Genomic DNA, 15,006 nt, shown 5'->3' with positions numbered 1-15,006 from the left:
GATGTATGTATCAGCGGAACCTCCTGTTTGCTACTCCTACATTTGATGCCTTGTTTTTCTGACAGTACATATTCTTTCATGCAAATACACTTTGAGTGGAAGTTGATCATTATCATAAACTGGTATTTGCTTAGTGGTAGCAAAAGCGTGTGAATGTGTCTCCTGCCATGTACCTTCTGGAAGGTAAGAAAGGAACAGCTGCTGTTCTCTGGAACACTCTCTTTCTTCACATTTTGAGCATTAGTTTCTCTTTGGAGAGGGGGCACTAAATAGCTCTGAAAGCCCTGTAGCCTCCTTTCCAGAATAAGGAACTCACTAGTCTAGATCAGAGTTTATTTTTCTTTCCACGGTTAGATAAAACTATTTTCCTGATACAAGGCTGAAAAATATTTTCTTGCATGGCATTTGGGTTTGTTGTTGTTGTTGCTGGTTGGTTTGTTTTCGGTTTTGTTTTTTTTGAACTCATGCTTTATTCAGCACCTATAATCTCTCCACTCTACCATTATCTCATGATTGGATGGGATCTCCTGCAGAGATACATTTATGATGGTAGCTTTTGTAAAAAAGGGTATTGAACTTCGCTACAAATGTGTTGGTAATTTTGTTTTCTGGAAATCTTAATCTCTTTTTATTTTCTGGTGAGTTCCCAATAACAGGTTGGAGCAATATATTTTGCCACTTATCTGGCAGAGAAGGTGTTAAGTGCAACATCAGTTGTGCACCAGGAACAACTCTTTCTCCCAAACAGCTTATTTTTCCTGGCCCCTGCATGGTCTAATCCGATATTCTTTGTGTTTATGTCCAAAACATGTTTCTTAAGGTTTGCACAATAATTTCTTTCTATAAATAGAGGTTACCATCCCCCCATTTGTAGGTGTTACATCATGTGTTGAGGAGCAGTGAATTAGTAATGTTGTAGTATTGGAAACTGTATGTCTAATGTCTAACATGCCCTTTTTTTAAATGTCTTTAAAACCAGATTTGTGACTTTGGACTGGCTCGTGTTGCAGATCCAGATCATGATCACACAGGATTCTTGACAGAATACGTGGCCACGCGTTGGTACAGGGCTCCTGAAATCATGCTGAATTCTAAGGTGAGAACCACAGCGCTGCTCTGGTGCTTCTTTTGCTGGTCATTCACCCGTGAGTAGCAGGTTTGCTTCCACCTCCCCGTGGTTTTAGGCTCACTCATGCAGAGCCTTGAGAAAATGCAGCAAAGGATTTGCAGTGTAGCTACTGGCTTGCAATAACTTTGAGATTCCAGATACAATTATTGGCTGCTACAGCTGAGTAATCGTGTGTGAGTTGCCATGTGTCAAGTTCTTTGCCAGTCACGAGACGTCTTTACATCAAATGCTCCTCCACAGAACAGGACAGAAGTACTGACAATGAGAGCGTTTTACTACTGTCTTCGTCAAGGCTTGCAAATGTTGCCTTAATATTATCTTGACATCTTGATTTAGGTTTAGAATGTATAATGAGAATGAATCTAATTCTGAAGGCATGTGATCATTATGTGCCAATCTTAATTGCATTCCCATAGTGTTAATGAAATAATCGCTTTGTGTTTTTGTTCTGGTTTTGTTTGATTTGGGCTTTTTACACTTGGAATTATTCTTACATTCTTCTGTGTCTGTTTTAAGGTGTATCTGGTCCTTGTATGGTGTGAGCAATGGATATCTTTCACAGCCTTTGCATTAGTTTCTACAGCCTTACACTTACTTGCAAAATACCTATGCGACATCTGTGTCTGTTTTTAAATTCCTCAGAGACTCTTTCTGTAGGATTATGGCTTCACTGGTGGTTGTGTTTTATTTGTTGTGGCAACAGTGTGTCAAATGTGCTTCTAGAAAATAGTTATCTGACCAATCGAAGTTGTTTTTCCTGCTTCTTGTGTTTTAAACTCATGTGGAGGCCATAAACACAGTGCAACTTAACCTTACTTCTGGATATCCATTTACATTTATCAGCAGCTTTTACAGGAAGGTATTTGTGTGTGTTTCTTAAGAGGTGGCCAACTTAGAATTTTCCTGGCCTGTAGTGTGAATTTTTTAGAATGACAGTGCCTTGAAAACAACAGTCAAGTGATGGGGTCCTGAGAAGCCGGCGCTGAGGTGCTGTGGATTCAGCATTACTGTAGGAGCAGCTGATGGTAGCTCCCTGCTGGGCGAGAACGGGGGCTCCTGAGCTGAACCGGCCCTGCCTTACCCAGGCACTGGTAATGCTTTTCTTGTGGCTAACACAGGTTTTCTGGACACATGAAAATATGGCCATTGCTTCCATTCTTCATATATCACATGCACTATTGTTGGCCTTCTCATATCATCTTTACTACTTACTTACTGTTGTGTTTTACATACCAGCTAAATAACAAGCTGGTTTGCCCTTTGACGCCTTGGATGCTGAAGGCTGCTTGCTGGTGTGGTATTTAGATCCTGTTAGGAAGAAGGATGGCACTTTTCACGTGTGTTTAGCATGCTGTTAGGAGCTACAGAATTAAGAAGAATAGCTTGTTTCCAAAATTTGTTAGTGTACATTTGCTGTAAAATTAGGGAGTCTCAAACTTTGCAGTTGGTAATACATTGAGCTAGACTTAGAGAATCCTCTCAGAAAGTGTCACTTGCATACTTCAGCTCTTGTTACCCCTTCAAAGTAGCGGTTTCGATATACAGTTCTTAATTATTTCATTCTGTACAGAAAAATCAAACAGCATGAACAAGCGTGACTCATCTGAAAATAAAGATGTGCGTGAACTTTCAAAATTTACTGAAGTAACATGTTGCTGCAGTGATGCAAAAATTCATTTGGCAAGAATGTGGTTTTGTTTTCCTTGCAGGGTTACACCAAGTCTATTGACATCTGGTCAGTAGGCTGTATTCTGGCAGAGATGCTCTCCAACAGACCCATCTTTCCAGGAAAACACTACCTTGACCAACTTAACCACATCCTCGGTGAGCTTTGTAGAAAAGGGGCATTTCCACGGCCGTCTTTCTCTTCTTGGTCAACGCATAATGTAGGGATCTGCAGGAGTAACATCTGTTCCCTGTCGCTATTGCTGCAGTGATTTCTACAACAAATTGTTGATTTGGGGGCCAACTAGAGGATATTTACCAATTTATTTAAAGAAAAAAAAGCTTAAATGTACTCTTAGGTCCAGGCCAATTTTAAAAATCTGTAGATGTACCACTTAATTTTATCTTTTAACCAGATTACTGATCATTAGAAAACTCAAATGCACCTGTTTCTTTACAAGAAAAAAAACAACTTTAAGCCTTTTTAGTAAAGGTTTCTAAAAAAATTCCAAGATATTCTATACTCTCAAAGCATTTGTCCAAAATCTTCCCAGCAGCTCTAAGTTAGAGTTTTAGCAAATGTGATATAACTGTTTTAATGTGCTTTTCATAGAATGCAGTACTGTTTGTAATTTTTTTTAGGTATACTTGGATCCCCTTCCCAAGAAGATTTGAATTGTATAATAAATTTAAAGGCCAGAAACTACTTGCTTTCTCTACCACACAAAAATAAGGTACCATGGAACAGGCTGTTTCCAAACGCTGACCCCAAAGGTATTTTATACTTTATCACATTGTATCACATCTTCAGAAAGGGAAATGATCTGTATTGGAAGTAGAACATGCAGGTCTGCTAAAACGGCTGTGTAAATCTAATATAAAATCAGAAACCAGCGTGAAACCCTCATACTAGCTTATCTTTTTAAAGCAATTTTTAGTTACTCCTGAGATTACATGTTGTGGTGTTTGGTCTTTAATTTACATGTAAAATGTACATCCTAACTCTTGTTACTATCTTTGAAAGCACGATCCACTACTCAGGTACTGGACACAGGCATTGGATTTTGACAGAGGCATCAAACAAATCTCAAACTTCATTTCTAAAATGGGATATGAGAAAGCTGCTTATTGCCAAACTCAGTATAGTCTGTGCAGATCAAACAGGATAATTTCAGTCCAAGTGTGGGGCCTTAGGCGGTATGACAGGTTAACGTTTAATGGGTTAAAAAATTCAGTTATGATAAGTGGAGCAAAAGTTATACAAACAAGGAATATAATAATTGCTGCCTTTCTTAACAAGGCTTTAGTAAAGGGTAAATATGACTTTGTTTTGCCTTTAACATTCTGCTTCATGCAGTTCAGGGGTGGATGTGTTCACAGCCCAGTGCTCTTTTCCCTGCTCTGACACAACCATAAGTCACTTATTTTTTTAAACTGATATGATAATTTACTTTTAGTGAAAATGATGAGGTACTGAACTGCCCTGTAAAAGCTGATTTCTGCAGATGGAACTGTGTAGAGCTGATTATCCCTACCATTGGGAGAAACAGCAGTGATTTATTCTGCTTTTACAATAGTGCTTATCAATGTGAGAATTTTTACCGTGAGCTTCTGATGGCTGCAGCTGTAGCCGCGCTGCTGTGCTGAGCTGCCAGGGGAACGCACGGTTTGCACGGTTTCTGCAACGCCTTCTCATCTCGAGTAGCTTTGACAGCAGTTTTCCAAAAAGCTGTTTGTCAATCATTTCAGTGAAAGCATTGTCCGGGACACGCTTTAGCATGGAGTGAGCATGTGAGTTTCCAGTGTTGAGAAAACCGCATCAAAATATTTGATGTTAATTGCTGTGCAAGTTTGCAGCTTTTCAAGCTGCCATTGGATGCAGTGATAGGGCCTGTCTCTTCTGCAGTGCTGGGTATGTATCTCCTCCTGATGCAAAGCTACAGCTACTTTGTAGCAATAAGAAGCCTGTAGTTAAGTTCTGTGTCATAAATTATGTGGTGAGGAAGAGAAATGGAATGGAATTCAGGATATACTGCAGGTATCTTTGGGCTTCTTGCTATAATCGTTCTGGGCTTTTTCTTGGGTTACAATTGAAGTAGCTGAACAATTGCGGTAACTCTGACCTGTAACATTTGTACAGAATTTCATCAGACCTCACTCTCTGTCTTACTGGATCTTCAAGTTCTCTATGGATACTTTATGACTTGTCTTCGACAGATTTTGCCTGAATCTCATGAATATGAACATATTTGTATCTTAGCTGGAGAGTATCTTCTGGGCAGCCAGTTTTGCTGGAACAGTTCATTGTGATGATCTGGAACTCCTAATGACTTTGGGATGATATTTTTTTCAGTAAACAGCCAAGCTTTCTTTTCAGAATAAGAACATATTTGTGATTACTTACTCATCTCAGAAAAGCTCTATCTTGGTTTGGATTTTTGGCACAAAAATCCAAAGCATCTATTTGAGTGAAGAAAAATCCTGATCTCTTCCATTTCTACTGTAGCTAAAACCAGATTCTACTGTGGGGTTTTATGCATTTCTTCACTTGACATCCATTCTGACACTAGAAGAGCCTTTGCAAGGGTTTTACCTCTGTTACAGCAGATGGTGCCAGAGGCAGCTGTAGCCAAGGAGATGATGAGATCGGTGAGCGAGGAGGTTCTGCCCAAGTTACAGGAGGAATCAGCTGCTTCTGTTGCTGCTACTACAGCTGGGGAATTACAGCTGTAAATTGAAATTAGTGCAAAACTTAGGGCAGAGTGTATTTTCTGTGTAATATTGGTGTTTACAACGCTTTTGTGCATTAGGGTGTGTATTAAACTCTTGCTCACTTTTTTTTTTCCTCTTAGCACTTGATTTGTTGGATAAAATGTTGACCTTTAATCCTCACAAGCGGATTGAAGTGGAGCAAGCTTTAGCCCATCCATATCTGGAGCAGTATTATGATCCAAGTGATGAGGTAAAGACATTGTTAAAATGTCAGTGTTGATCAAATGATGTAATGGGTTATTTTCTTCATTAGTTTAAGGACAGTGTTTCTGCTGCTCTAATGGAGTTGAAGAAATAATTGCACAAATTTACCAAAATTTTGTATTTCTTGGTCTACAGCCTTTTGGAGACGCAACGCAATAAATAGATGCTAAGGTGTACTCTGCTGAGAATGGAACTTCTCGGCTCACTATGTTCTTGTTTCATAATGTCTGAGATAAAGGTGGAGAATAATTGAGTTTGCCATCAGATTACGCAGTTACAACCCCTCAATCTGGACTTGGTGTAGTTTAGTATCAAATTCTGAGATGTCAGGTTACTTTTGGAGCAGAAGTAGGGGCAAAGGAAATTAGCTAGTTTTTCTTAAGGGATGGGTATGCTTATTCGGAGAAATTCAAATGTTTCAGGTATTTTTTCTTCAGGTAGATATGAAGTTATGAGCCTTTAAGAAATATTTTAACTTGTGGTTTAGATTTGAGTATCTACTTACTATGGTTTGACTTAAAATTTGATAAGCTGCTATATAAAGCACACAAAGGACAAATAAAATGAGTTCTTCCTTGACGACTGCACAGTATTAGATATTTTTGTGAAGTGCATTTTCAGATTTTTTTTCTCCCTATACAAGGACTACATGAAATTCCACAGAACAGTAATATTAACAAAAAGTAATGTTCCTTTGTATTATTCAGCCTGTAGCTGAAGCGCCCTTCAAGTTTGATATGGAGTTGGATGACTTGCCGAAGGAAAAGCTGAAAGAACTGATTTTTGAGGAAACTGCTAGATTCCAGCCAGGATATCGATCTTAAATTGTGCATAGGTAAAGTCACAGCAATACAAACCCATGGGGGCAGGAGGAAGAATTTGGAACTTTGTTACCACTAAAAACTGAGGGGTGATCTCATTAATGTTTATAAATAAATAAAGGGTGAGTGTCAGGAGGATTGAGCCAGGTGTTAAGACAAGGGGTAATGGGTTCAAACTGGAACACAAGAGGTTCCACTTAAATTTGAGAAGGAACTTCTCAGTCAGGATAACAGACACTGGCCCAGGCTGCCCAGGGGGGTTGTGAAGTCTCCTTCTGTGCAGACATTCCAACCCGCCTGGACACCTTCCTGTGTAACCTCATCTGGGTGTTCCTGCTCCATGGGGGGATTGCACTGCATGAGCTTTCGAGGTCCCTTCCAACCCCTGACATTCTGTGGTTCTGTGAAATGTAGAACTTACCTTGTTTCTGTTGATATGCTCACAGGTGTTAAAGGAGAGTTTATGCTTAGTTGTTTGACCTCAGTTCTGTCTGTTGCTGAAGAAACTTTTGAAAATACAGTTTTTACTTAAATAGAGTAACTTCTGTGGCCACTGGCTTGAACATTCAAAATACTATATTTTGTTTATTTAAGCTTATTAACTAACATTTGAAACCATTTTAATAATTAAAAGGTAAATCTAAGGTTAACACATCTGGCCCTTATCATTAGCTGTGCATTGCCAATAGAATTAGACCTGGGACACAACGACACGCGTGGTGTTTATTTCCCGTCTGTGTTTTCTAAAGCTAATTCTGTACAAGAGGCAGTAGCTGTACATGTACACATTCTGGAAGAAAATGACCTAAATTTTTAGGAGTAAGATGAATCCTGTTACTAATAGGCTGTAGTATGAAGGGAGAGCAAATAGCTGACATTGGTAAGTCATAGTTCATGATCTCTCCTGCTTGCCTCTTTACCCAGAGCATACTTACCTGGGTTGTGTTAGGGATTAAGGGATAAAGGGATTGGGGATAAAGATATCAGTGATCCGGTGCTAACGGAAATTCCTGGTTTGCTAAAACTGTTACTTAAAATGTGACTATGAAGGGTTGATATGGTTTATGTGATGCTGAAATTTAACTATTGTACTCAGCTTGATAATGATATGCTGATACTTTGTCCTAGTCATTTGTGGTTAGAATTATTAGCAAATCCACATCACAACAGGTTAAACATACATAGCTGACATCCCAGTGAAGGCCAGTCCCCAGGAGGTGGCCTAAACCGGACAGTAACGGTCTCTTTCTGTGCCTTTCTGCTCCCCCTACACACACCCCAGGACTTTTAAAACTATCTCAGTGTGTTTATTTCTTGAGATTCCAAACTTCCTCCTTGGCTGTTGTTTTGGAAGTGAGAAGCAATGTGAAAATAACAGATAATTCAGATAAACAAATAATGTACTTCATTAATTAGTTCTGATTAATCTTCCTAATATTTGGAAGATTTAAATTTTCAATTTAAAATGTAATTTACTAATATTCACAGTCTCTGGCGCCTGTTTTTAACATATATTGGCACACAGGATAGATAAAGCATAGAAGTAGGAAGGTATGCTTGTTGTAAAAGGGGATGTTAAAACCTTCTTCACTGAAATGTGTCTCTGCTCTTTTTTGTAGGACAAGGACTTAAAGGACTGGGCATGCTCAAACGTTGCTGTTCCTCTTCCCAGTTCTTTATTGTTGGTCATGTCTTGTGGCCTCTCTCAGCTTATCCACTAACTCCTTTGAGCCATTCAGGAGGGCAGTTCCTGGTAGTTTTGGCTTCTCATGCTTTCAATGAATCTTTTAAGGCTGAAGAATTGTAATTGACACTCCTATGCGTAATGCCCATTGTTGACCTGTTGCAGTACTGTACTGTAAGTGCACCTACTGCTGGCCGTATTTTAACTGCTTGCTTTCTGGTTTGAAAGATGCAGTGGTTCCTTTCACTCCTGGATCAATATCCAAGAAGATAATTCATTAACCTGTAAGAAGTTTACACCATGAACTATGTTTTTCTGACTTTACCGAAGTCGCTGGCATTTTTTTTAGAAAAGCTACTATTCAGGGCACTTTAAGTCAGTGACATCCCAGATTTTTCTTTTGCACTTCCTTTTTAAATAGAAATGGGTAGCATCCGGCAGAGTTTATACCATTATGCTATGGATCACAGCAGAAGTTGTGTTCATGTTAATCTTGCTTATGCACTTGTTTGGGTGTCCTGTGCTGTACATACAGGTATTCTATACAGCGTAAGAGCCACATAGGAACCCAACTTAATTGAATTCATCTAAGAAACACTTTTTTTTTCCATGTAGAGACAAAATTTGTACCTTTTTTCCCCTGCCTTTTCTAAAAGAGATCATTTAAAGTTTAACCATGTTGGAGGCATGGTACTTCCAAAGTTCATACCATGTAGTGGTGTTTATAAGATTTGTGCAAAGAGAATGAGTGGCAGCTCGCCAACTTATGTTTACTCACCGTGTGGTGGAAGATTAACAAAGAACATAATGGCACGATGACCTAATGGCGAATGCTTTTCTCTGTGGAAGGCATCCATGTGCGGTGGCAAGCGAGAAACCAAAATACGATGTTAATAAACTCAGTCTACATACTGCATACCAATGAAATGCTTCAGATGAGGATGATAGTTTTTACCTTTGAATCTAATCACTGACATTCAGAATTCTTGCAGAGAGGAACACTGCATCTTTAAATGAGAAAGTCTGATTTTACTTTTGCTCCTACAGCATGTCAGCATCTCAAGTTCATTTCTTGCAACCTACACTATGGTGATTTGTAATCCAGCCTCCATGAGCTCGTGACATGAAGTACTGTTCTGTTGTCAAGTACTATCAAACTTTTCTGATAATGCTGAGTTAGGACAACCAAACAAAGCTAGCACTAAATAATGTTTAAAATTGTATACCTTTTAATGATCTTTTCAAGTATTTGTTACTGAAATTGTATAATGTGGAGTTTACTAGGTGTTATGTTCCAGTGCAGTGCCTCCTTTTCTTTCCCCACTGCTCTCTGTGGTGAGAAATTTGCCTTGTTTAAAATAATTACTGTGCCCTCGCATGACTGTTAAAGCTTTCTGTGCAAAGATGATTGTCTAAGTGCCACATGCCTATGATTGAGAAGAAAATAATCTATTGTTACCTCTGAGTTGTGTTCAACTGAAATGCTATTCAACAAATAACTTAGGAAAAATAGTTCTATTTTTAGCTTTTCATATCTCTGCTGTCTTTTTCTCATTTTATTTTGGCAGCAGTGAAGAATGGATTGTATAAAGACTGCTTGCTAATATGAACAAAATGCACTTGTAATTCCTGGAAATAAATTTAAATCTTATATCTTCACATTAACATTAAGAATTAGTTTTTGGTTTCCTCTTGGGTAACGTGTTTGAATGGAAATCAGGTTCAATTGCTACTGTAGTATATAAGGACGCTTGCTGGTTAATAACTTCAGGCTCCTCATACCATTTAGTCTGCTCTTCAACAAAATCTAGAAAGCCATTAACTTAGACTTCAATAGATAAGGGTGCTTACAAGATTCCATTTCAAAATTTTCTTTTTCCTATATTTTTAAGTGTTAGTCTGCCAAAACTAATTTTTATTGAGCAAGGGTTCATCATTAAAGGGCATTTTCTATTAGGAAGTTCCTGTGGTACATAAATCTCTGTTGCGGGGAACATATTAGGAGCATTGTCAGGACACTGCGCAAGTGACCATTGAATTGTGGTATGGAACCTATGCTAAAAACATTTCTATGGAAATATGCACTTGACTGTTGATACTAGTGTAGAAATTTCTCAACATTTCTACACATCTTTACCAAAATGCTTTTCTCACTGAGTTTTGAAAAGTTGAAATATTTCTAGAATCTCTGCTACTTGTATGATCATCATTATTACAGGAATAATTTTTGGCATGGTTGGAAACATGACTGTTACTGAAATACGTTTGCAACACCTCCATCTTAATTTATTAAGAAAGAACTTTTGTCAGTTTACTTCATCTTTCTCTTTCCAATTTTTTTTTTTTCTTTTTTTTTTTTTTAATACTTGCTTTAATTTTGGATTTTTGGAGAGGTGTAGGCTCACCCATGCATCGTGTCCCTCAGAATGAGAAGCCGAGGGTTTGCTTTACCCAACATCTGGTGCTTTGGGGCTTTCTTCCTTAGCTATTCTTGCTGAATCCAATTGGCATCCATCAGTATCAGTAATCACATTCACCAGTCCTTTACCGAATCCAGTAAACATTGTTGGGTTGAATTTGTTGATGTGACAAATGCAGAAGCATGATATATTTTTTTGGTCAGATTTTGAAAATAGTTTAAAAGAAGGTGCCTATAACAACACTGTGTTAGGTCAGTTATTTCATAATTTTACATTGATTTTTTTTCTTTATGTAGTTTTTATATTTTAGAGTGGAGAACAGCAACTCCTAATCGAATTAACATGCATGTTTCATGGTAAAGGTGTTTTGAGAATAAGGAATGTAAACAGTTCACTGTCAAGAACATTCCAACCTTACAGCTGAAGAAAAATATGCAAACATAAATTTCTCACGGATGCTCTGGCAAACAAGCATCTTACTCTGCTGTCCTGACTGTCACCAGACTCTTCCTCATCAATATCGCACGTTCTATCCAGGCTGAAGTGTCCAACCCGCGCTGGGCTGAGCGCTGCACCGGGAGCTGTCGGGCTGCAGTGCTGACATTGCTCAGCAGTGGCCAAATGAGACCCGAGGAGCTGAGCGTGGTTTTCCTCACAGAAGGAGAAAAAGAAAAACCTGTTGTTGCTGCCCACTGTAATATGCTACAATATATTTATACCATGTCGAAGTTGTTTGCTGAGCAACTGTACTATAGATTTAAACTTTATTAATATATATTTGCTTATGTTAGTGTAGTTTATATAGTCCTTGGTTATTGATAAATTTATTGTGTTGTTACAGCACAGTGATATGGTATAAATATAGGTCTATGCATACACACCATGTACTCATGAATTTGGTCCCTTGCATAGTACTTTTATATTTGTACAGCTATGTCTTCAAGCAATCCCAGATTTTAGGGGAAATATTTTTGTAAATGCAGTGGTTTAAACAAAAAGTCCAAACAATCCTTTTACTAAGTTTTAAATACATTTGTGGTTCAAAATGGTTTAGTTAACAATTGAAATCAAGACACTAAATTAGTGAAAAGTGCACATTAGTAAAGTGAAGCTTACAATGGTTTTTGTAGCGTGTGCTGTGATCAAACTAAGTCAAACATTGGAGGAAATGTAAAGCTTGGACTACCTTTGTAAATCTAGAACAAATTTCTAAAGGTTGCAGCTGGTTTACTTACTATTGTTGCCTTTTCTTGTGTTGTACCAGTGTAGAGCACTCTTAAAATACTCAAACTGCTTTGTCTTTGCTTTGTACTGTTGGTGCCTTCTTAGTCATGTACCCCAAGGTCCTGCATAGCTACTTTAGTTAATGGTAAGTTTAAAATAAAAAAGCAAAGGAAGATTTTATAAAAAATAAAAAAAAATTCATTTTCTGTATGTTCTTATTCATTGTAACAATTAAACGTTTATATTGTGACAGATTTGTGATTTGGTTAATCTGTATAGATCAATTGTAAGTAGCAAAGGTTTATATTTCGTCTTATTCTTTTGATGTTGTAAACGTACGTGGTTTTCTTTTTTGAATCAGGTAACTTAATGTTCTGTTTTGTTTTTGGCATCTGAATCTTGTAAAAACAAATGCGAAGAAAATCATTAAATTGTGTCCCTGTATTACCAAATCAGTATAGTACTGTGCATATATAGAATGACTGGAATTTTGCTTTACAATGAACTGCTGTTCTGTAAACCATAGCTACACGATGTGTATTACTTTAGCTTATCTAAAAAGTTACTGTCGCTTGAACACCACAGTGGTGAGTAGCCTACATTTCATATTTGTAAATATTCAAGTTTGCTTGTTCCACTGTATGATTATACCAGCTTGAAATTAAATTAGGGAAACCTTCCAAAAAAACCCAGGTGAAGTTTCTTCATACACATGCAGAAGTGTTTTATCTTTGGTGCAACGAAGTTATGAAATCATCAGTATTTTGAACTGTTGAGCACAGAGTAATGCAAATAGATCCCAGCGTATCTGATGATTCACAGGCTTTTTTGACACTCTTTATACTGATATTCCTATAGCTATCGCCTCGTTCCCATGAAATCTTGAAAATAATTACTTGAGCAATCCTTAGAGAGCAAATGTTTTCATTTTACTACAAAAAGGTTTTTTCTCAGGCCAAGGGTTTTAAATGTGTGATTTCTGGGAACAATGCGAGCGAGCTTACATCACTGTAATGGGCGTTTAATGATTTTTATTTTTTTTTTTAGTAGCCTAAAATCAGACTGTGCCAAAGAACTGAACTCTTAAAAGATGTAGTTGGATAATGGCAGCTAGAAACTTCTCTAATCAATATGAAAACAGAAAATGTGACCTGAAACTGAAGAGAGTTTAGCTATAACTGACAGTTCTGTAACAATTCTGAGAATTAGCTTGTCAAAATTTATCTCTCCATCCCCTCTTTGGCTTTCACAGCAGAGTATGTAAGGTTTTTTTTTCCAGAGTATTACAGAATTTCATTTTTGCCATAAATAGGTTTATGCGTGTTCTTTCTTCTTAGCTGACTGTAGCTGCCTCTCGCTGTCTTTGTTCCCTCTAGCAGAGCACTGTGTTTGCAATGGCATCTGCTTCCCCAAGTTACTTCAAGGTATGACTCCACTGCAGCTTGTCTCAGTGGGGGTTTTGACAAGCTACTGATTGGCTCAACACTCTGGTAACCCTTGTTTAAGTACAGTTAGTGTGAAATATTAATAGTTCCCATATTTCACCACAGTTGGACACTGATTCTCTCCATTTGTGAACTTTAAGTATAACAGGCACTCAAACTGTTGGGGTCAAAGACTAGGGCTGGGTGTGGGCTTGTGGCCAGTGTGGGCTGGCCTGGTTCAGCAGGAGCCCCCAGGGTGCTCTGGAAGCTGAGCCGGGTGAGGTGGTTGCACTCAGATACTCATGAAGGCTTGTGAGGAGCTACTGAGTCCATGTTTATTTGAAAAGATTAGTGTAGGTCTGGTGGCACCAAGCTTTGTAGAACTGATCCCTGGAATTTCTCTGCAGACCGAAGATGGCAGGTTCTGTGTTCTGTATGTTTCATTTTTGTTTTGTTTTGGGTTTTTTTTTTTTTTTTTCCTACTAAATTGCATATATGTAACACTTGACAAGTTTCAAAAATAATAAAAACATTTGAGGTGTGTAGAAGACTTAGAAACTTCATCACATCAATACGCATTGTGCCTGTTGACGGTTATCTTGCTCTGATGTATCTTTCCACCACGCATGGAACTCTTCAGCTAGATTCAGAAGAGTTCTGGGGCTTGAACTCAGGCTCTGAAGGTGGCTTTGGTGAGTCCGCAATGTGACATCCTGGTGCTCTGCCAGCACTCACATCCCCTGTCAGAATGTGGTTGCACTCAACATGGTGTTCATGTGAAGTCTGATGCGAGAGTTCTGTAACCCCTCTGTCTTTCCCCTTTGTAAGTTACTCATGCTGATAACTTTTCTTCCAGGTGTTTTCCAGACCTCAGCTTGTTTTTTCACTACAACTTGCTGTTGACTTTTTTCTTTGTCTCCCTATTCAAAGTGAGTCTAAAGTCCTAGTTGTTAAAAAAAAAATCTTTCTTCTGTAGGATTCATGAGCTTTTTGATGGTAAACAACAGATTATTGATCCTGTTAGTGAAACTGTAAATCTACTGAAGAGGTAAGCAAGGAAGTTGGAAAGTCACCTGGGACTCTCTCTTGGAAGCACAGCCTGTGATCGGGTATCTGTATGTGGGTTTCTGAGAAGACAATATAAAAACAGAAGGAGCAGAAAGGAACTGTGCATTTGGCTGAGATGTGGCATAAAACCCCATTCCACTGGGTTTCTTTGCTACTGTTGGGAACTTCTGCCTGAAGTCCAACAGTCCCTGCTTCCCAAGTTTTCTCTTTTTGACTCTAAATCTTTTAAATACCTTGTGGATTACTGAAAGCTTCCTGCTACTTCCCTGAAGTTGCCTCATCTTGCTCTCAATGCACAGACAGAGCCCTTTTTACCTTAAGTTCCTTCCATTTCCATCTGATTAATGAGTGTGGCAAACAAATGTGTGATCCTTCTAGCTTTTCATTTTACTTGGTACAGAGGTAGCTTATGTTTGTACATGAGGACTGAAAAAAGGAGCCCTGAAGTATTCTATTTCTGATTTCCCAGAAAAGAGCAAGAACTGTGTTGACAGCATGTTGAGTGTGCAGCATTTTCTCTTCTAAAAATAGGAGTTAAAAAATACTTTCATTTATCTTGTCTTTCTGTGAGTTTGTGCAATGCTCAACTGCATTA

General features: G+C 38.3%; 1 protein-coding gene across 1 annotated transcript in view; it reads left to right on the top strand.

The window, feature by feature from the left end:
* The window catches only part of MAPK1 (mitogen-activated protein kinase 1), a 36,840-nt gene extending 24,469 nt beyond the window's left edge, over positions 1–12,371 (top strand). The window contains exons 4-9 of the mRNA XM_065033076.1: positions 980–1,096; positions 2,839–2,953; positions 3,437–3,568; positions 5,647–5,756; positions 6,478–6,605; positions 8,211–12,371. Coding sequence (XP_064889148.1) covers positions 980–1,096; positions 2,839–2,953; positions 3,437–3,568; positions 5,647–5,756; positions 6,478–6,594 — 591 coding nt within the window. The 3' untranslated portion in view covers positions 6,595–6,605; positions 8,211–12,371. The remainder of the gene's footprint in view (positions 1–979; positions 1,097–2,838; positions 2,954–3,436; positions 3,569–5,646; positions 5,757–6,477; positions 6,606–8,210) is intronic.
* Positions 12,372–15,006: the final 2,635 nt, after the last annotated feature.

This window comes from Columba livia, chromosome 17 (genome assembly GCF_036013475.1).
Source record: "Columba livia isolate bColLiv1 breed racing homer chromosome 17, bColLiv1.pat.W.v2, whole genome shotgun sequence".
In the NCBI taxonomy this organism is placed as follows: domain Eukaryota; kingdom Metazoa; phylum Chordata; class Aves; order Columbiformes; family Columbidae; genus Columba; species Columba livia.
Note: the sequence above shows the minus strand (reverse complement) of the source record. Positions and strands in the feature narration are given on the sequence as shown.